At 58.1% G+C, this 19484-nt stretch overlaps 6 protein-coding genes across 13 annotated transcripts; 1 reads left to right on the top strand and 5 right to left on the bottom strand.

The window, feature by feature from the left end:
• Positions 1-168: 168 nt before the first annotated feature.
• On the bottom strand, positions 169-2722 carry ndufaf5 (NADH:ubiquinone oxidoreductase complex assembly factor 5). 2 transcript variants are annotated; one of them, XM_085912203.1, is made up of 11 exons: positions 2316-2722; positions 1964-2004; positions 1728-1791; positions 1579-1626; positions 1417-1520; positions 1302-1341; positions 1021-1218; positions 888-948; positions 738-821; positions 543-625; positions 169-451 (listed from the first exon to the last, which is right to left on the bottom strand). In XM_085912203.1, the coding sequence occupies exons 1-11, from the start codon at positions 2640-2642 to the stop codon at positions 356-358; spliced, it is 1146 nt and encodes a 381-aa protein (XP_085768329.1). In that variant the 5' UTR covers positions 2643-2722; the 3' UTR covers positions 169-355. The 2 variants fall into 2 exon arrangements, with proteins under 2 accessions (XP_085768329.1, XP_085768330.1); XM_085912204.1 differs by lacking the exons at positions 1964-2004; positions 2316-2722 and adding an exon at positions 2015-2259.
• A 633-nt stretch (positions 2723-3355) lies between these two features.
• On the bottom strand, positions 3356-5277 carry LOC147057547 (interferon regulatory factor 2-binding protein 2-B-like). The gene is made up of 2 exons (XM_085911522.1): positions 4486-5277; positions 3356-4044 (listed from the first exon to the last, which is right to left on the bottom strand). The coding sequence occupies exons 1-2, from the start codon at positions 5015-5017 to the stop codon at positions 3515-3517; spliced, it is 1062 nt and encodes a 353-aa protein (XP_085767648.1). The 5' UTR covers positions 5018-5277; the 3' UTR covers positions 3356-3514.
• A 126-nt stretch (positions 5278-5403) lies between these two features.
• On the bottom strand, positions 5404-12714 carry aftpha (aftiphilin a). 7 transcript variants are annotated; one of them, XM_085911518.1, is made up of 10 exons: positions 10301-10673; positions 8013-9278; positions 7688-7806; positions 7478-7607; positions 7332-7388; positions 7108-7218; positions 6978-7038; positions 6436-6519; positions 6197-6320; positions 5408-6088 (listed from the first exon to the last, which is right to left on the bottom strand). In XM_085911518.1, the coding sequence occupies exons 2-10, from the start codon at positions 9252-9254 to the stop codon at positions 5947-5949; spliced, it is 2070 nt and encodes a 689-aa protein (XP_085767644.1). In that variant the 5' UTR covers positions 9255-9278; positions 10301-10673; the 3' UTR covers positions 5408-5946. The 7 variants fall into 7 exon arrangements, with proteins under 7 accessions (XP_085767641.1, XP_085767642.1, XP_085767643.1 ...); XM_085911515.1 differs by lacking the exon at positions 10301-10673 and adding an exon at positions 10690-12714 and having other exon boundaries at positions 5404-6088; positions 6978-7218; XM_085911516.1 differs by lacking the exon at positions 10301-10673 and adding an exon at positions 10871-12714 and having other exon boundaries at positions 5404-6088; positions 6978-7218.
• tomm20b (translocase of outer mitochondrial membrane 20b) lies at positions 11196-12641 on the top strand. Its single transcript, XM_085911524.1, has 5 exons — positions 11196-11612; positions 11918-11964; positions 12045-12126; positions 12188-12330; positions 12426-12641. Exons 1-5 carry the CDS (start codon positions 11486-11488, stop codon positions 12468-12470), a joined length of 444 nt encoding a protein of 147 aa, XP_085767650.1. The 5' UTR covers positions 11196-11485; the 3' UTR covers positions 12471-12641.
• A 12-nt stretch (positions 12715-12726) lies between the features above and the next one.
• On the bottom strand, positions 12727-15548 carry aplf (aprataxin and PNKP like factor). The gene is made up of 10 exons (XM_085911523.1): positions 15057-15548; positions 14856-14958; positions 14657-14728; positions 14384-14532; positions 14197-14300; positions 13979-14115; positions 13433-13554; positions 13204-13311; positions 13081-13127; positions 12727-13014 (listed from the first exon to the last, which is right to left on the bottom strand). The coding sequence occupies exons 2-10, from the start codon at positions 14946-14948 to the stop codon at positions 12881-12883; spliced, it is 966 nt and encodes a 321-aa protein (XP_085767649.1). The 5' UTR covers positions 14949-14958; positions 15057-15548; the 3' UTR covers positions 12727-12880.
• Positions 15549-15835: 287 nt separating this feature from the next.
• LOC147057543 (BTB/POZ domain-containing protein 3-like) lies at positions 15836-19431 on the bottom strand. Its single transcript, XM_085911521.1, has 6 exons — positions 19225-19431; positions 18456-18754; positions 18100-18190; positions 17822-17940; positions 17169-17577; positions 15836-16868 (listed from the first exon to the last, which is right to left on the bottom strand). Exons 2-6 carry the CDS (start codon positions 18680-18682, stop codon positions 16245-16247), a joined length of 1470 nt encoding a protein of 489 aa, XP_085767647.1. The 5' UTR covers positions 18683-18754; positions 19225-19431; the 3' UTR covers positions 15836-16244.
• Between the last annotated feature and the right edge of the window lie 53 nt (positions 19432-19484).

Genomic DNA, 19484 nt, shown 5'->3' with positions numbered 1-19484 from the left:
AGTCACGTGCCGCTACACGTCATATTCAACTCCATTTTTTTTTTCAACGGCAAACAAAAACACGCGACAATTGACTTCACAGAACAGGAAAACTGCGAAAGCCGTTCTCGCATTCAACTTAAACCGAGCTACGTTCTGATTTCGGGTAGCAAAAACCAGAAACCTTCGATCGGACCAACATTTATTGAACAGTTCATTTGTGGAGGAAAAACACAGTTGAAATAGTTTGTCGGGTTTTGAGCGAAGAAATGCGATGAAGCAAAACCCCCCAAAAAAAGGTGCCTCCGGTAGCCACTTTGGAGACATCTTGACGGCTGCAGCGGGCTTCTGCCATTGGACACGAATGCGCCACATTTCACGTGGGCCCGCCCGACTCGCCGGCGTCGTCCCGCGCGATCTTGGACAAATCTCCAAAGGAGGCGGTCGCCGAGCCTCGCTTAGCTCCTTTGGCCTGAAGGCAAAAAGCCAGCCAAACAGAAAGAGACAACGTGGTGGCCGGTCCATGCTGAGGAAAAGGTGCCACCACTCACTCACTCACTCACCTGAGAGCGGTGAGGCTTCCAGCCAATCATGTAGAGGACGTCAAAGGTGGCCGGGACCGAGCCGTCCTCCTCTCCGTACATTTCTGCCACACACGCAGGCATGCGCAAACAAGGTTGGACACGGACAGCCAGCGGGCGCAGCCACGCAGCCACGCAGGCACGCAGGGCGATCCCTTCCATCCGCTGGCCACGGACCTTGGTAAACAGCCGCCGCCGCCAAAATGGTGTCTCGACGCAACATGGAGCGGCGGTTCCAAGCGCAGTTGCTCTCGCCCATACCTCAAGGACACGTCGGGTGCGTGTCAAGCAGGTGACGCGGAGGCTGGCCAAGGTGTCGTGCCTTACCTTGCAAGTCCATCATCAGCTCCACCACGCTGGGATAATTCACTTGCACCTCGTCGGTGTCCTAAAAAGCACAAAGCTTGGGTATTTGCACCTTGACCCGAGCGAGCCTGTCCGATCACCAGCGAAAGGTCACCACGGTGAGCAGGTTGAAGCCGGCCCGTCCCAGTAGGTTGCCCAGGTCGGCGACGGCGGCGTAGGGCGAGACGCGCGGCGACAATCCTCCCTCCCGCTCCGTCTCGGCCAGCTGCAGCGAGCAGCGCAGCTGGTACAAGGTCTGGCCGCCGGCCATGGCGCCGATAAACGCGCCGTCGGGCTTCAGGACGCCGTGGATCTGAAGCGGACCGGGCCAGAGCGCGCAAAATTGGAAGGAAGGAAGCAAGCAAGCAAGCAAGAAAGGAAGGAAGGAAGACTGACCTGGCCAAGTGCGGCGGGCAGGTCGTTGACCCAGTGCAGGCTGCCATGGGGGACACAAAGCCAAAGTCAGCGAGCGAGCGTCAGGGCCCGTCAGTCGTCCTCGGCGGCTCGTCACCTCATGCTGCTGAGCACCAGGTGGAAGGAATTCTCCCGGAAAGGAAGGAACTCCTCGTCGGCCGCCAGCGCGTGACAGCGCATCTGGCCGCCCGCGTTCTGCCTCTGGAGACACACGGGAGGTGACGCGACGGGCCAACAAGACAACAAGTGGGCCACGTACCAGGGCGCTCTGAGAGATGTCCGTCAAAAGCAAACGCTCCACCGTCTCCTGAAGCACAGGCGGCCGTCAAAAGCGGGACGCGCTCACCGTCGTCCGCAACTTCTTTTCATTTCGGGGGGAATCGATATTTAAATGTCAACGCGGCCTACCTTGCTTAAATGTTGCGCAACGTAGCCTCGTCCGGCGCCCATCTCCAAGGCCAGCGGGAAGGTCCTGCGAGGAAAAAAAAGCGTCAAAGTCGGCTTTATTGTCAATTTCTTCACACACAGAGATGGAAATGACGGCGACGAGACACATCGCACAACACATACAAGCAAATAGCACAAAGAGTCAAAACAATAGATGAAGAAGCAAGCGTGCGCTCTGGCGGCGGGAAGGCCACCACCTGGCCACGTCATACACGCGATCCGCCACTCGAGCGCCGACCTGCACGCACACAAACAACAGCAATCCGACGTCAAGCATCAGTCAACGATCAAGAAGCGCAACGAGGTGAAAGCAAAACCATCTTGGGGCGATTTAACAGCGGCTTTACGAAAACGTCAAAGAGGAAGTATTTTGTTCTCAGGTAACGTTTAGGGACTAGATTACAGACAAGCAACTTGTGGAGCTGGTACGTCACTAACTCAGGAAGCATGCTTTCCAGGTCATTTCAGCTCTTTTGGCAAGTTGGCTAAGCACTTGTCTCTGAAACACCCGAGCGAGCGAGCGAGCGAGCAACTTGTCAACTCGCTCACCTCTTCTCTGAGGTAGTCGTACTTATGGGAGTCGTGGACTGCGTTCGCCCACTCCTTCTGCCTTTTCTTCATGCTTCGGTCGAACACGTTGGCGGGTCCGCCGCCCCCGGGGTACGACGACCTCCGGCGGCACTCGAGCACCCAGCAGCGGGGCCGGCGCGAGGCTGAGACCCGCAGGAGTCTCCCGCACGCTCCGCCACCGATCATCGCGACCTTCCCAGCCAGCGCGCGGCGTGCGTCACACTGCTTCCGGGTCGGGGTGACCTCCGGCGGGCGGCGCGGACAGTGCTCGCGCGCTAGCAACCCCTCGTGCCACCTGGCGGCCATCTTGGAAGGGGCAACCCATGGCCATCGCAAGGAAGTCGACCCGTTTTTGCGACGTTTACTTTTCTATCGTTTGAAGGTTTGAGTTAAGATATGAATGTAGTAGTAGTTCGGACTACTCGTCCCAGTGACTTTCCTCATCTCAATAGTACGACGCTGTGCGCAAAGTGTACGCCTCACACCGTGCCGACATGCTTCTTTTTCTCCACCGGAGGGCGCTGGAAGCGGCTCCGGCTCCGGCGCCGCCACAACCACTGCAAACAGGTCGGTGCCCGCGCCCTGCCTGATCTCACAAGGAAGGCCTCAAACACACACAAAGTGACAGAACGGTTGGATAAGGCACGCGCCCAAAACAACACGCTCGCGACCTGACTACATTGTTCGAATCGGCCTCTTTGGCGGACACATGGGACTAGCTGGGTAGCTTGAGCTATGCCGTTAGATCGCTGGATCGATCGATCCATCCATCCATGCATCCATCCATGCATCCATCCATCCATGCATCCATTCATCCATCCATCCATCCATCACCCAGGCTAGGCAGAGCAGCAGTCGCAGAGCAGGAACCTTGGTGGTGGCACTTGTTGCGCAATCTCGCAGAGAAGGCTCCACAGCTGTGTATCCATCCATCCATCTTTCTGGCATACACGAATAGTTCAACTGTGAGGGCTGCCTCTTACTGTTTGCATAGGGAGCATTCAAGATAAAGAACTGGGAATAGATCTAACAACACCATCGGAGTGGTAGGGTCCTTTTTATTGGCTGAGCGCCCGCTGCGTGCGTGCGATCGATGCTGTTGGAAAAGGTACAAAGAGAACGTGGGAAAAAACACACACACACAAAATCAAGTCGGCAGGGTAACGAGAAGAAGGCTTTTAAGAGTCCCGCTCCTTCTTCACCTCCACGTCTCCGGCCAGGATGGTGGCGATCTCGCCCCGCATGAAGGCCCAGGGAAGGTCGGAGCCGGCCAGAGGGCAGCGCCCCCCGCTGGGGCAGTACACCTCCCCGCCGGCGCCCTGCGTCTTGATGCTGGCGCGAGAACACGGGAAGCAAAACTTGTGCGACGCCACAGACGGGCACTGAACAAAGTGCGTGTCCTCCAGCCGCTCGCGACACAGCGTGCAGCCGAGCGGGACGCCGCCCGCCGGCGCCCGCTCGAGCGGGGCGGCGCCTTCGGGCACGCCCGCGTTGATGAGCGCTGCGACGGGTGACTGAGCGAGCGGTGGCGCGGCCGCCTCAGGGGGGGAGAGTGCAGACGAGAAGCCGGGCGGCGCGGCGGCCGTCTTAACCGCCTCGCCGGGCCACGGCAACCACGGCGGACCCTCGACCACGTTGGACTCGGGGGCCGAGCCTTGTCCGTCTGGCTCGGGCGACGCCTTCCTCTTGGTGCCCCGCTTGGCCCGCTCTGAAAGACAAGAGGAGAAAAAGCTGAAGACGCAATATTTTCAGCTCTTTCATCCCGACGCGGCCAATCGGGAAATGGAGACATTTTTGAAGCCCTTCCTTCCTTCCTTCCTTCCTTCCTTCCTTCCTTCCTTCCTTCCTTCCTTCCTTCCTTCCTTCCTTCCTTCCTTCCTTCCTTCCTTCCTTCCTTCCTTCCTTCCTTCCTTCCTTCCTTCCTTCCTTCCTTCCTTCCCATCAAGCACAACTAAGATACGCAGCCGGCCTGCAGAGGCAGAGGACATTTGAGCAGACTGGCAGTCGGCCAAAGAGAGCGAGTGCTTTCCGTTTCCGTCAACGGAGGAGGAGCAGTTACTGGCCTAAAAAAAGCGAGCCTAGAAGAAAATGCTTCAGACGTGAGTGACGTGACGGCAGCGGTGCTTCGGTTGTCATGACGTCACCACACCTGTCTTGGAGGCGGCGACGGCCACGTGCTCCTTAGCGAGCCTGGCCTCGATCGCGTGCACGGCCAGCAGCTCGCGGCGCGCGCTTCTGCCTTTGTCCGCTGCCAAGTTGTCCTGCAGACGCTGGTGGCCGACGTTGACGCGGCGCGGATTGGTGGGGCTCTGGCGCTTCAGCTCGGGCGGCTCGTCGGCTTTGGGGCATCCGTTGGCGAGCCTAGCCGCGGCCGTCGTCGCACTCGACGTCTGGTACTCCGGGCCGAGGCGACGGGGTGGCGGCCCGTCGGCTAGCTCCCCCCCGCCCGGTTGCCGGAGCTCCTTGGCGGTGAGCGGCGGCGGTTTTCCTCCTCGTCCCTCGTGGAGGCCGTGGGCCCGCTTGAGCAAGCGGGCGGCGTCGATAACCGACTCGACGCGGTCGGCTCCCTCGTAGTTGACGCAGCCTCGGCACACGGCCTCGCTGAAGTCCCAGATGACGGCCCACGGCATACGGGGCAGGTCGCACAGGAAGCACGACTGGCGCCTGGCGGCCGCAGTCATTGTGAGCTGGGATGGATGGATGGATGGATGGCTGGGATGGATGGATGGCTGGGATGACTGGCTGGCTCGCTCGCGGTTGGACAAGCAGCCACGGACGCCGACAGAAGCCTCGCGAGCCGCCGTTGTGAACGCACGCAAAATGTCGACGTCGCCGTTATGGCGTCAGAAAGCAGCCGGCCGCCATCACGTTACGCTGGTGGGGCGCGCGCCCCCACCGTCAAACTCGCGCGCCCGACATGATTACGTCATAGTCAGGCGCGGACGTCAGGCAGCGTTGCCGCCGGCCGCGAACATGCCAGAAAAGCAAAGATGAAGATTTCAGAATGGCTGCAGGCAAAACGCGGAGCAGCCTCCAAGAGGAGGAGGAGAGAGAGGACGTCCAACTTTCTCATCGAACTTTTCCACAAAATTCCGTGGTACAGTGTATATATTGCAATGTGGGAGACCACAAGTTCCATTTTTTTCTCTTAAATTACTTTAATTTGTGTCGACTGAAAGTCAAGTGCGCGCGCGCGCGCACACACACACACACACACACTTGGGTGCTATTTTCTTCCATAAGAACTATTCCTGCATTTTACATGGGCAATTTATCTTGACGTGCGTGCGCACTCATTGGTCCCTTCATTGCCACAGCGTCAGTGTTGGGAACCGGTTGGCGTGCAACACACGCCAACTGGCCCTTTCAAAGTGACAAAGTCCATAAATAGATGCGTGGATTGATAACACATTGATTGGTCGCTCGGTCGGATTTCCATAATCAACGCCAGTTTTCCTTCCCTGATTATATACACACACACACCAGCAGTCCCACAACTCCTCCGCCGTGATAAATGCCTTCAATACAAAAAGAAAAGGGGGGGGACAAGGGCCGACGCCAGCAGGGACCTGCCGGCCGGGCCCGGCGGCGTGTGCGCACAAAGCGCGCTTCAGTCGGCCGTGGCCGAAGCGGAGAGCGGCACCAGCGTGGCGGGGAACATCAGAACCTTGGCCGTCATGAAGGACAGGTCGGGAAGGCCGCAGATCACCTCGGCCGCCTCCGAGCTCAGCTTCTCGTCCTTCCGCGTCCTCCTTCAAAAATTCACGCTCTCATTGCAATGGCTTTCACAAAAATGGGATTTTTACAAAATATTGCCAAAAATATTTTCCATGAATCTCAGCGCTCTGCGGAAGGCCTACCTGGTGGAGGTGCTGGTCTTGTCCACGGTGGACATGAGGCGGGCAAAGGCGTCCGCCACGCGGCTGCCGGCGCCGCCCGAGTCCATCTTGGCCGTGGTCAGCTCCACCAGCTCGGGGTCCACACCTGCGGGAGAGACAGACGGCAAAAGTTGCCGGGGCGGAATGCAGCGGCGGCAACGGACGCAACACGGGGGGGTGGGGGAGCGAGACACGGAGGAAAGCAAGAGACGGCGCCTGACCTGGGATGGCGGCCGAGCAGGACGAGCCGGAGTCGTCGACAGAACCGAAGAAGTCCAGGTTTAGCAGGAAGGAGCCGCCGCTGGCTGCGGGCCGGCGAGCGTGCGCGACCACGAAAAGCGGCGGAGCAGGAGGGCGAAGAAGAGAAAACCAGACGGGCCTCATTAGGGCCAGTGAGCCGTTCGGAGCGACCCGACTCGCTATCAGTCAAGCCGCTACGACCGCGTGGAGAAGCGGGCGGGAAAAAAGAAAGAATAAAAAGACTGTCCTTCAGGATGGGGAGGGAGGGAGGGAGGGAGGGAGGAAGGAAGGAAGGAAGGGAGGGAGGAAAAGCACGCAAAGAAAAGAGCGTCATCGAAATACGGCAAAGACGCAAAGCAAAGTCAACCACCGGGTCGGATGCACCCAAACGCCAAGGATTTGGCCAGCCGCTCCTCTCAGAGTAAGTGAATTTGATTAGGTTTGCTTTCGGAGGCCCGGACCAAAGAGAGGAAAGCGGCTTTTGTGGGTGGGATGTTTGTTTGCCCAGTGAGTGTCCCCCTACCGTCCAAAGGATTGGTAAGGCCACTGCTGCTCCAGTCGAACTGGACGGGCGGGAGCGCCTCCTGCACAGAGGAGCCACAGACGTCAGAGCGGCCGAGCCCGGCCCCGTCCCGAGCCCCGCCTCTCCTCACCTGGACGGCATCCGAGGGGCCCTGAGCCGCCGGTGGCGCTTGCGCAATGGAAGCGATCATCTCTGCTGCCGAGACGGGCTTGGCTGGCTCTTTGGTGGGCTCCAACATGCCCTGTGGATGTCAAAATACACAAGGAGGTTTTTTTTTCTTTTTAACACTGGGACGGGCTGAGCGAGCGCTTCCTCAGGACCAGGCCAGCGGTACTATTTTTGTGCGTCTCTCACCAGGCTGGCGGCGTAGACGGGCACGATGAGCGGCTGCTTCTTCTGTCCCGTGAACAGCTGAAAGATTCCCGTGCAATGAAAATCAAGGAGTGAGCACTCTGTGCTCACTCAATTCTGCTTTGAAGGGAATGATGCGCAGAACTCACAATGTTGCGCGTGTCGATGCCGAGGCAGGCGAGGAGCGTTTTGTTGCAGTAGGAGCCCCCCCACTGATGCCTGAGGCCCACCGCCTGGTGGACATCTCGCAGCCGCGGCCATACGCCGCCACCCAGCGCGCTACACAAACCACAAGCGACGAGTTGACGCGTGAATGCGTGCGTGCGTACGCGAGACAGGTCAGCGTGTGGGAAGCACACCTGCCGGCGGCCTCCAGAAGCGTCTTGAGCGAGGCCACCCGTTCCTCGGGGGAGGCGGCATCGGCGGCACGGGGGAAGCTCGCCTCCAACAACTTCTCCACTCGAGTCCGCGGCGCCTCCTGCAGACGCGACACCAAGCAAAATCAGCCAGCGGCGTCTCGCGGGAGGAGAAAAGACTTTGTGCTCGAGCATTCGTCCGCAACTAAGCGTCATCCCACCCAGGTGATTGTTGAAAATGGTCCTCCACCAAAATTGCAAGCATCCCACCCATCTGACTTTGGAAAACGACTCTTTGGCCCAAAGGCTCGAGTCGGGTGCTACTCACTGAGCGTCGACTGCCGTCCCGCTCCACGCCGGCGCTCTGGGCCTCTGAGGGGACGTTGTCCGAGCCAAACGGCGCCCACGACGCTTCGGCGGAGGCCAGCGCGCCCTCCGTCTCCTCTCCGAAGGCGCTCCATCTGGCATCGGCGGCTGCAAAATGGCCAAAGGAGGCTCCTCCCTCTTCATGGGCGTCAGCTTTGGGGGCGTTGAAGTCGCCAAAGTCATCGCAGGCTCGCGGCGAGCACGCTTCTCGGCAGTCCGAGTGGGCAAAGGTCTGCTCGCCGAACGGGGCCGCGTCTCCAAAGTCCCCAAATTCCTCGTCGTCCTCGTCTAGTTGGCTGCGGTCGGCAAGGGTGGCGTTCTCTTCCCGCATGAGGGGCGGCGAGCCTGTCGCGCTCAGGTCGCCGTACTCCTCCAGGCCGTCCGTGGACAACGGCCGGCCTAACGACGTCTCCGTGTCTGAGGTCCGCCCGTCCGACGAGCCGCCGTCCGCAGAGACGCGGGCGCCCTCGACGCCGCCGTTGACACGGACACCGTCAGGACCTGTGTCGCCGACGCTCGTGTTGTCTACGCTCGTGTTGTCTACGCTCGTGTCGTCGACGCTCGTGTCGTCGACGCTATTGTCGTCGACGCTATTGTCGTCGACGCTCGTGTCGTCGACGGTGATCCATTCAACGCCAACGTGGTCAACATCGAGACGAATGCCATTGCTACCTTGGCAGCGGACGCCACCGGCGTCACTTTGTTTGCCGTCTGGCTGAGCGGCAGTTCTGTGTGCCGCAGCACATCCCCGGTGTTGTCCCGTGTGCGAGAAAGCGGCAAAATCAGCAAACTCCGCCTCTGAAGCGCCAGCGTCCCCTTCGGCATTGTCGTGGGAGCTGACAAATGTTTGCGGACCCGACTCCACGTCCGAGGACGCAAATCCGTTTGTGATGATCTCGCCGCCGTCGCCGCCCGCCACATGAGAGTCGGGCCTCTTCAAGTCCGACCGATCGCGGTTTCGGACGGGCGCCGGACGTCTTCCGGGAGCCACGCCGTTGGCCTTGACATCGGGGCGTGCTCCCGGCACGGCCGGCGGGCCGTTGAAGAGCTCCGGCGGCGGGGCGGCAAAGGAGGCGAGGCCGGGCGCGTCCAACTCGCCAGCCGACACAGATGAAAAGTCGCCAAACTCGTCCTCGTCCTCCTCCTCCGCGTCCTCCATGGGGGGCGGGGACGACGAGTACAGCCGGATGACGTCAGGCTCCATGGCGACTCGTCCGTCCCGCTACACCTGGCGCGCAGATGAGAAAGGTGTCAGTGTCGCCGTGGCAGCCATCAGGTACCCGATTCCATTGGCGAGTCGATCAAAATGAACTATGACTATTGAGCCGCAAAGACGGGTTCAGGGTTGTGAACGTCTATCGATCCGCAAAGACGGTTCGGGCCGTGTCGTGCCGGGACACCGCGAGCGACCCGACCGGAACGATTGTCGCAAATCAACGATGGAATCGACACGTTCTTGATGATTCCATTTCGGACTCTTGGCCACTAAGCGATAATTTATTCCGTTACTGCATGTCAAGAACCTGATATAAAGAACCCGTCGCCAGCAGACACGGACGGGGAGAAGGGTTAGGAAACACATGCAAACTCCACAGGAGAACTTTGGAAGCGGAATCCAAGCCGCAAGCGCTACACTCTCTTTAAACCGAAAGTAAAACAAACAAAGAAATACATGCAGGTTCCGCTTTAATATCAGTCACCTATGAAGCAAGCATTCAGAAGCCTCAGGTGCTCTGGACCAGGTCTTCAGTGTGTTGCCAGAACCGGAAGCAAAGCGGCATTCCTCCGCTCGTGCTCAAACCGTCACTTCGCTACGCTTCGCTTCGGTTACGTCTCGGGCAGCAAACAAGTCGGTTCGAATGGGCCGGAAAGCTCGGCTCGGCGGGCGGCGAACATTAGCGCGTAGCTCACGACAGACACACAGTCGAGCTTGTCATTTCCGCGTTTCCTCCCTCTCCGCGACCTCAAGTCGCAAAGTGCTTACTCGCGCCGCTGCAAGTGAGCCCAAGAGCGAAACAAACGTGACGGTGTCAATGTCGTCGTCAAACGGCAGCGGGCGGCTTGGCTAGCATCGGGCGGCTTGGCTAGCATCGGGCGGCTTGGCTAGCATCGGGCGGCTTGGCTAGCATTGCGCAGCTAATCCGAGTCGGCCGGGCCGAGCCACAAGTTGGGCTCGCGTTGACAGCAGGTGTCGTCGTCTTCTCCTCCTCCCTCTTGTGTCGGAAAGGACAAGAAAGTCTTTTGACGCACCTTGACGCGCTCGACGAGAGCTTCCATGACGCGGGGGAGGAACTCCTGCACAGGGCCGGAGGAGTTGCAACTCACTGCTGGTGGCCCAAGTCGAGCCCGTACGACTCCGAGCCGGCCTTCGCTGAGGGTGGGGGAGGAGGGCCGACGAGGTCGCCTATGACGACGACGACGACGAAAGCCGGCGGGCGGGCGGACCGACTGTGGGCCGGGTCCTACCTCGCACTTTCCCAGCATGCGTAGCGCGTCAAATACGAGGGCCCCGATACCAAAACCCCTCCGGTCCTCGACGAAGTGTACACCTCGTAGAAGTGCGCGCGCAAAATACAGAATTGGGACGAGTTCGTCTTTTTTTTTTTTTTAAAGATTAAACCGTTGCACGACGTACAAACCTTACAAGTTGTCCATTTTCATCTCGGATAAAGTTATTACAATACAGTTCAAAATATAAGGGACTGTTACGTCATTGACTAAGCGACAGTGTTGGTACTACGTCATTAAACATGGCGACACTGGTTCGTTTGTTTTTTAGCCTTTTTGGTGCTAAAAAGGATTTCAAAGTAAATACTGTACTCGGGCTTCAAGTCTTTGGCGGCTATGACTCCCCTGTCCAAATGCTCGCACTTCTACCTAACCTTGTGCCTCCGAAATCCACGTTCCGTTGAGTGTGTGGGGTGGCCCAAATCTTCAGGACGCTCGCTAATGTACACGAAATGTGACAGCAAAGGAGCTAAGCGGGGATTGCCTCCGGTTTGCCGCTATTCTGGTCAAAAACGCGATGAATTGTGGGTAATACGCTCAAGAGCAATGGATGCGTGCTCAGCCCAAGTGTAGAACAGGGGCGGGGCGAGGCGGGGCGAGGTCGCACTCCGGACAGTTTTGGTGCGCAAGGGCCAAAAATGGCGAACGCGACACGTCCTTTCTTGACGTGCCTGACGTCATCGAGAATCAGCACGCACTGTTTTGTAAGGCTGCGTTTATTTTCTGCCTGGCGATCGGCGGACGACTAAAAGTCTGTGAAGGTTAGAGGTTGGGGTCCTTCACGGGTCTTTCCTGCCTTCCTGCCTTCCTGCCTGCCTACCTACCTGCTATCGAGTACCGCCGCTGTTCCGTGTCGGAAACGGGCGAGAAAAGGTGAAAGATAGCCGACGCTGCCGCTGCCGCTGGACGCAGTCGCCCTTTGGAGCTATGATGGTGGGAAAGACGAGCGCCATCGCCGCGGCGGGAGTGTGCGGAGCCCTCTTCGTCGGTTATTGTATTTATTTCGATCGCAAGAGACGCAGCGACCCCAACTTCAAGAACAGGCTCCGGGAACGTAAGTGGGCCACATAGCATGTTCGGGTCCGTCCCGCTGTCAACAGTTCTCTCGATCAATCCAACGTGAGCGTTACGTTGCAGAGCTGTAGACCCGCTCCTGCGCCTTGATGCACGGGATCTCTAAAAGCTAGCCATCTTTACTTATGGTTTGACCAGCTTGCTTTGGATCTTCCATAGAGCGCTTTCTTGGACTTGCTGAATGAAAAATACACATCCATCCATCCATCCATCCATCCATCCATCCATCCATCCATCCATCCGCTTGGCATCAAGATGCTAACATATGTTATGTTGTTGTTTCAGGGAGGAGGAAACAGAAGGTGGCGAAAGAGCGAGCTGGCATGGCCAAGGTGACGTGTGCTTTCCTTTTGGGAAGAAATGTCAAAGGTGGATGACGCGTGCGCGTGTGCTTTGTTTGACCCGTGAGCAGCTTCCGGATCTTCAAGACGCTGAGGCCGTCCAGAAGTTTTTCCTGGAGGAGATCCAGCTGGGGGAGGAGCTTCTGGCCCAAGGTAACGAGGACAATGAAGCAAAGGTTTGGCCGCCGGCTTAGCCCGTCCGTCCCTTTTGCAGGCGACTACGAGAAAGGTGTGGAGCACCTGACCAACGCCATCGCCGTCTGCGGACAGCCTCAACAGCTCCTGCAAGTCCTCCAGCAAACGCTGCCGCCGCCCGTCTTCCAGATGCTTCTCACCAAACTGCCCAGCATCAGCCAGGTGGGCATGGCACCTTGACAAAGGCTTTGAAAAGGGATGATGTTTGCGTTCCCATTCATTCTTTTATTGCTCTTGCTTTTGATGATGTGTGTTAGCGTATCGTGAGCGCACAGAGTCTGAGCGAGGACGACATTGAGTGAAGTCAGCCGTCGTCATCTTCCACAGCAGCGAGGGACACCCGTTTGGGTCGGAGGGACACCCCGCCCGCCCGCTCTGTCTGGAAGCTGGCGCCAGCCTCTTGTCTTGTTTTTGTGTCGACGTTTGCTGTCCTGTTTTTGTCATCTGCAGAATAAACACCAAAGTGGAAGAAACTCGTCCTTCACGACTCGATCCTTTTCTCACTTCTGGCTCAAGTCTCTTGATGTGTTTGTTGACGTTTTGTCAGCAGCTGCTCGGCTCGGTTCGACACTTGGTTGTAGAATCCGCCAAATTGCCGACAATGGTAAACATCCCTTCTTTGTGGGCGGGGCGAGGCTTCTTATTTAACGGAGTCCACGGCCAACGTGGAGCACAGAGTGAAGGGACCCGGCCGGCCGGCCGGCAAAGCGGTTCAGTCGGAGTCAGGCGGAGGGACGTAGTCCGAGTCGGAATGGCCGTCCTCGCTGTTGCCGACCAAACTGTCGTGGGAGTCCCGATCGGAATCCACGTGGGCCGCCGTTGCCGCCGTCCCCCGCCGGCTGCGACCTGACAGGAAGCACAAGGTGGTTTGCGGCCGTAATGACGCGTGCGTGCGTGCGTGCGCGCCCATACCTGCTCTCTTGGTGTGCTTGTATTGTTTACGGTGAAGAAGATTCTCCCTGCGTCAAGCCAACAAAAGCAGGACGTCAAAGGACGGACCAATCATTTGTCATCCTTCTCGCGTGTGAACTGAACCTGTAGCATTGGGTGCCGTAGGGACACTCGGGTCGCTCGTTCTCCTCCGGCTCCTCGTAGTCTGAGTCTCCGGGATGGCTGCGCTCCCGCAAGTGGAGAGGGTTCTTCCTGAGGGGACGCCAAGTAAGACGGACGGCCGGTCAGACAGTGAGCGGAACACAGACGCCTGCTTGGCGCCACTTTGTTGAACGCAAAAGTGCTCGGTCAGGAAAGCTGTGGTCAAACAAACCTGTAGCAGTCTTTTCCATATGGACACGCAGCTCGCGCTTGGGAAGCGCCCTGGTCTTTTTTCTTGCCTTTTGAGCCGCACGTTTCGGCGGTCGTGACGTCACACTCGGACGACGAGACGTCCTGAGAGCGCACCGTGTAGCAAAGGCTGGGTGATACACTCTTCCGCATCAGTCAAAATGTGCTCGCGTGCTCTCCCTAGTAATCTGCAAAAGCCTCACAAGCTTGTGATTTTTTTTTTTGAACCATGATTCATTTTCAAAATCTACAACTCATTTCAATAAGGTGCCTGCCAAAATGATGTATTATCGCAACGTGCATTTTTTCATTTTTTTGCTACGGAGACTCGAAAGAGACAAAGTTAGCGAATGGGAAATTTGCCGGACGGTCGACTGCGGCGCGTGCAACAAATGCCGCGCGCGTGCAACAAATGCCGCGCGCGTGCAACAAATGCCGCGCGCGTGCAACAAATGCCGCGCACGTGCCCGCTGCCACTGGACGGAATACGACAAACGGCCCCCCGCCCGGGATGACATTTTGCTCGCACCTCGGCCGAACAAATCGCTTGTCGGCACGCGACGTCCGCTCTCTCCGTTGTGGTGGTCCGCTCATTTGCACGTGCTCCTTCTTTCCGTCTCCTCTTGACTTTTGCCGTCTCCTCGCCGTGTGGACTTTCTTCGGTGGCTGCAAATTGGAGATGATTTGGTCGTCTTTTGCAAGCCCCAAGCTAAAATGGCTTCGCATGGAATTGTCAGAAGGCATTACCTTGGCGTGCGGGGGACGTCATCCACAAAGGTAAGCGGCGTTTCTCGCGAGGCCCAGGCAAGACCGGTGGCATCTCGCCGCCGTGTTTCCACGTGGCACTGGGTCTGCGTTGGATGAAAAGAGCAGAGATCAGCTTGACATCCTCGACACGGGCAGCTTAACGTCCGCCTGGCCAGCGCGCACCCACCCGAGGGGGCCGTCCGCCACTCGAAACATGAGCTGTCCCGGCAACAGTGAGAAGATGTGGCCGGGGCGCAGGGGGCACCAGGCGTCTCTCGGCAGCGGGCGAGGCCGCTCGTCCGGCGACGCTTGCAGGAAGCACGGGTTGGAGTGCGTCTGAATGCGACAGCGAGCGAGCGCGCGACACGCACGAGTCCTCATTTTTATCTCGGGCCGTCTTCTTCTTATTGCCTTCCCGGTCGGTGGCTTTGGGAACAGTCGTCCTGTTTGTTTGACTCACCGGCTTGAGGCGCAGTCGTCCATCTCGGTTGTCCAGCAGGCCGTGTTGTCTGGACACTCTCTTATCGCTCACCTAAGGCGTTCGTTCGTAATAATAATAACAACGATGTGTTTCCACGGTGTCTGACTCATTTTGAAAGAGCTTTGGCAATAACGTGACCTCAGCACATCTATCAAACTGAAATCATTGGGAGACTCACTCGGAGGAAAGGGCCTCGGCCCAGGACAGTCTCCCCAGGGGGAAGCTGGATGGCATCCCCGCCGTCCATCGGAAGCAGCTCGAAGCCGGACATTGTCGGTACACTGGAAGGAACGTTTCATCATGACTTCATCGGTTAGTGAACTAAACACATGCGTCCAGTGTCGAGCACGCGTTTCTCCTTCTTTTTGTTCGTGTTTACCAGGCAGGCGGGCAGGTAGGCAGGCGGGCAGGTAGGCAGGCGGGCAGGTAGGCAGGCGGGCAGGTAGGCAGGCGGGCAGGTAGGCAGGCGGGCAGGTAGGCAGGCAGCCACGCGGGCAGGCGGCCACGCAGCCACGCAGGCAGGCAGGCAGGCAGGCAGGCAGGCAGACAAGCAGCCAGGCTCCGTGGGATTGAAACGTTGTTCGCTTCAAACACAACAAAAAAAGGGAGTCAAGCTTTGAGCCTTCACTTGGTGGAAAAGCGGAGCCTTGTGAAAAGCCTTCTCTTCTTTTAGCAACTATTTCCAGGAAAAAGACACAACATCAACAATAGCAACACTATTTCAATGACGCCACACACTACTTCCTGGTTTGAGAGCGCATGCGCACAGCGAGACGTTCCGGTTTGATTTGAGCATCATTTTTTTCATTTGCAATTGTATTTGTTATAAATTCTCATGCACTACACGCGTAGCGTAGGAGTTTAGCTGTTGGAAACTACATGTTTATTACGTCAACGAATCCGATAGCGTCTCAGCACGTCTACGCATGCGCGGTCGAGCGGGAGGGACGGACGGACAGATGGACGGACGGACAAACGAATCAATCAATGGGCAACCAGCAGAATGAATGTCCATTATGAAAGCGAGCACTCAAATGTTTTTTGGACACGTCTACCAAGTTGAGCAGTCAGTCGCTAGATTTCTTGTTTAGGTGGATTTTTGGGTGATTTGCAAGGTGTATTGTGATTTTTCTAAAGAAAGTCATTTCATGAAAGGAAATAGTTTGACAATTTATATATAGATATATATATATATATAGGCAAGTTTGTTTATATATCACATTTCATGTACAAAACAATTCAGAGTAACATAATTAGGATGAAAATAAGGAGACATTGCAGAAATCATACAATCATCTAAAACTGAGTAAAATGATTCAAACCAAGCATCAGTCTAGATAGCAGAAATGGCTATTAAATCAGGAGAATGGAGGATTGATTGACGAGAATGCGGCGGTAAACACGTTTTCGTGAGCTGAGGCAGGTGAGGAGCAAACGCCGCCCGCGTCACTTGGTTTGCTTCTCGGACTCACAAGTACAGCCAAAAACCTCACCCGATCAAAAGGTTTTGCGTCAGCTCATTTTTAAGGCAAGAGAGAGAGAGCGAACGAGCGAGCCGGCCCCTCGGTCAGGCGTAGAAGATGAGCTCGGGGATCTGTCCGCCCTGCACGCCGGTGCCGTTGGTGCTGTCCGAGGAACACTGGAACTGGAAGGTGACCTTGCCGCACTGCACCTCCGTCATGCCCTCCTGGCCAAAGTAGCTGAGCTCGTTGCCGTCCAGCACCACGCTGGCCGTGTAGAAGGCGTCGGGCTCGATCTGCACCGGGTGCTCGAACCAGACGGCGAAGGTGGAGCTGGAGCCGTCCGAGAAGTACTTGACGGCGCGCTGGGCCACGGCGGCGCCCTGCCGCTTCAGCTCCATCTTGGCGCCGTACTCGGCCGAGCCGCAGCTGGAGCCGTAGAGGCCGAAGCCGGCCACAAAGACGCGCTTGTCCACGGCGAACTGGATGCTGTCGCAGCGGCCGCGGTAGCGCCACTGGTTGCTGCGGTAGGCGCACGACTGGAAGCGGTGGCAGCGCTGCGGCGCCAGGCCCCGCCGGGGCTTGCTGCAGAACAGCAGCTCCGGCTTGTTGGCCGCCGTGTACCACAGGAAGATGTCGTTGGTCTCGTTCAGCGTCAGCACGCCCGACTGCGCCGCCCCGTTGGCAAAGTCCTCCAGAGCCATGGCGGGGATGCGGATCAGGTAGATGGCCTGAGCCGGAGCCAGCGAGACACAGAGAGACAGAGTGAGAGCCAGTCCGAGAGACAGAGTGAGAGCCGGTCAGCCAGCCAGCCAGCCAGCCAGCCAGCCGGTCAGCCAGCCAGCCAGCCAGCCAGCCAGCCAGCCAGCCAGCCAGCCAGCCAGCCAGCCAGCCAGCCAGTTGGCCAGCCAGCCAGTCAGCCAGCCAGCCAGCCAGTCGGCCATCCAGCCGGCCAGCCAGCCAGGGACGCTTGACTGGTGCGCCGCTCGACCCGGCCGCCGCTTCCACGTGGGTCTTGCCCGATTGCTCACCTTGCCCAGCACCAGTCTCTTGTTCTCCAGGGTGGGGCCCAGGTCCCGGCGCCGGCACTCGGCCCGGGCCCAGCTGAGCGCCGCCTCGAACAGCACCGTCTCCTTGGCGTTGAGCGTCTCGCGGCGCAGGATGCTCTCCAGCGTGTGCGCGTCGATGTCGCAGAAGCCGTCGGAGCGCAGCGCCAGCTCGGCCTGGGCGTCGATCACCTCCCAGCAGCGCTGAGTCAGCTCGGGCTCCTCGAAGAGGCAGCTCTGAGACAGCAGCACGCAGGCGTTCTTGGCGCTCAGGCTGGTCTCCAGGAAGTTGACGCAGGCGCGCGCCAGGTGCGGCACGATGTACTTCTTGGCGGCGTACAGCGTGGCCAGAACCGTGTCGGCGCACAGCTCGATCTCGTCGCAGTAGATGTACCTGCAGCAGCGCAGCAGCGCAGCAGCGCAGCAGCGCCCGTTAGCCCGTTTTCTTCGCGGGAAAGACGGCCGACACGTCGCGGGGAACATAGAAGACGAAGGAGTCGCCGGCGGATTCTCCGGCCGCCCTGGAACGATCCGTTCCGCGCCCGAACGAACAAACCAACCGACTTTGACGCCTGTGGAAACGGCGAGCCGACGCGGAGAAGCCCGAGCTGGAGCAAACGTGCAATGGCCGCACTCACTTGAGCATGGCCAGGAAGGACGGCGGCTCCACGTCGGGGATGCGGATCTCGTCGCGGTCCTCGGCCAGCTCGCCGTAGAACATGGCGTGGAACACCGAGCTGCCCACCGCCAGGACGTACTGGAGGCACAGAAGGGATGGAGGGTGTTTCTAACGGAGCTCAACCTTTGCCAGCCAGCCAGCCCCTCTGGGCTTTTTGAAACCAATTTAAAAGGGCAACGTTCATCGGCGCGCTGGCAAATGATGAGGACATTTTTGTTGTTGTGTGAGCCGCGGTACCTTGTGGCCCGGAACCCGCTGCGTGCCGCCCGGCGGTCCCACCACAAAGTAGACGTCTGCCATCATGTCATTGTTAAACATGACTGAGTTCCTGCGGGGAAAAAAAAACAACAACAAATTGACATCTGCTCTTTCTTGTATCTCTTTTCATGACTTGAGAAATGATTTTGTCCCCAGTCTCGGCTATATCAAGTATTGAGAATCCTTTTGAGATGGAAGAAGGCTTCTGTTAAATCAAGCCTGACCGTCAATCCAGACGATGAATCGGTCGGGCCCGACTGACCCTAACCCGAGGATCCATCTGTCTGTTTTGAGTTGCATAATTTGGCTCGGGGCCGCTCGCCCCACTCACTCACCTCTCGCGAATGGTGGGGTAAAGGCCCTGCCAGGCGCAGCCGGCCTGCCCGGAGCCGCCGTTGTTGTTGCTGCTGCTGCTGCTCAGGTTCTGATGGTCGTGCGTGTGATGGCACTCCAGCTCCTGCCGCCGCCGCCGCCGCTGCTGCTCCTCCTCCTCCTCCTCCTGCTGCTGTTGCTCCGAGGCGGACGGAAGAAGCTTCTTGCCGGGAAACAACTCCGCGGCCATTGTCTGGCAGTCACGCCTCAGAGCGCCTGGCGCTCATGGCAGCCGCGGCTCACAAACGGGTCTCGGGAGAACCTAAGAGGGGTGGGCAAACTCCGTTTCATTCACACTTAACTTTCCAGTCAGTCGGTCGGTCGAGCTGCGACAGAGATCCGCGCTTATTTTCTTGATGGAGCGGGCAAGGAAAAGAACTTCTCTGACGCAGGCAGACATTTGGTTCCCGTGTTAATGTCTCCCTCCATAAAGCGTGACGTCCGAATTGATCTCGGAAATGCGCTTCGGCGACGGATGGATGCTGTGTGTGCGAACGCCAACGGACAGTTTGGGAGGCCTGGCGCAGTTTGCGCTTGCTGGCGTTCGAAGAGCGAGCGCAGCACAGAGTTGACAAAGGATAGGCGAAAATGGTCAAAGGCGTTTTGTTTTGTTTTTCCGCCGGCGGCGACGCTGTTAGCTTCATGCTAAGTAGCACACGAGCGACAGTCGGAGGAAGGAAGCGACATCGAATCGCTCCGCAGTCTTAACTAAAAAAAAAACAAGTGACTTACCTCAAAGTTTCTCACACGCCTTGACGTGCATCGGAAGGTTTTCAAAAGATGAACTTGTCTACGGAAGACGCACTTTTGTTGTAGACCGTCGAAGACGAGCCGAGACGGTGTCTTGTTCGACCGACCTTCAATTGCGGGCGCACCTGGAGCCACGGCAAGGCATCGCCCCCTGGTGGAGCCAAGACGCAATGGTCGGACACAACTTCCCTCCCCTCCCCTCCCGTCCCGTCCCGTCAGTCACTTAGTTGACTTGCCTTGCC

This window comes from Syngnathus leptorhynchus, chromosome 5 (genome assembly GCF_054491065.1).
Source record: "Syngnathus leptorhynchus isolate UIUO chromosome 5, UIUO_Slep, whole genome shotgun sequence".
NCBI lineage: Eukaryota > Metazoa > Chordata > Actinopteri > Syngnathiformes > Syngnathidae > Syngnathus > Syngnathus leptorhynchus.
The sequence above is the reverse complement of the archived record's forward strand: the minus strand, read 5'-3'. Positions and strand labels throughout refer to the sequence as shown.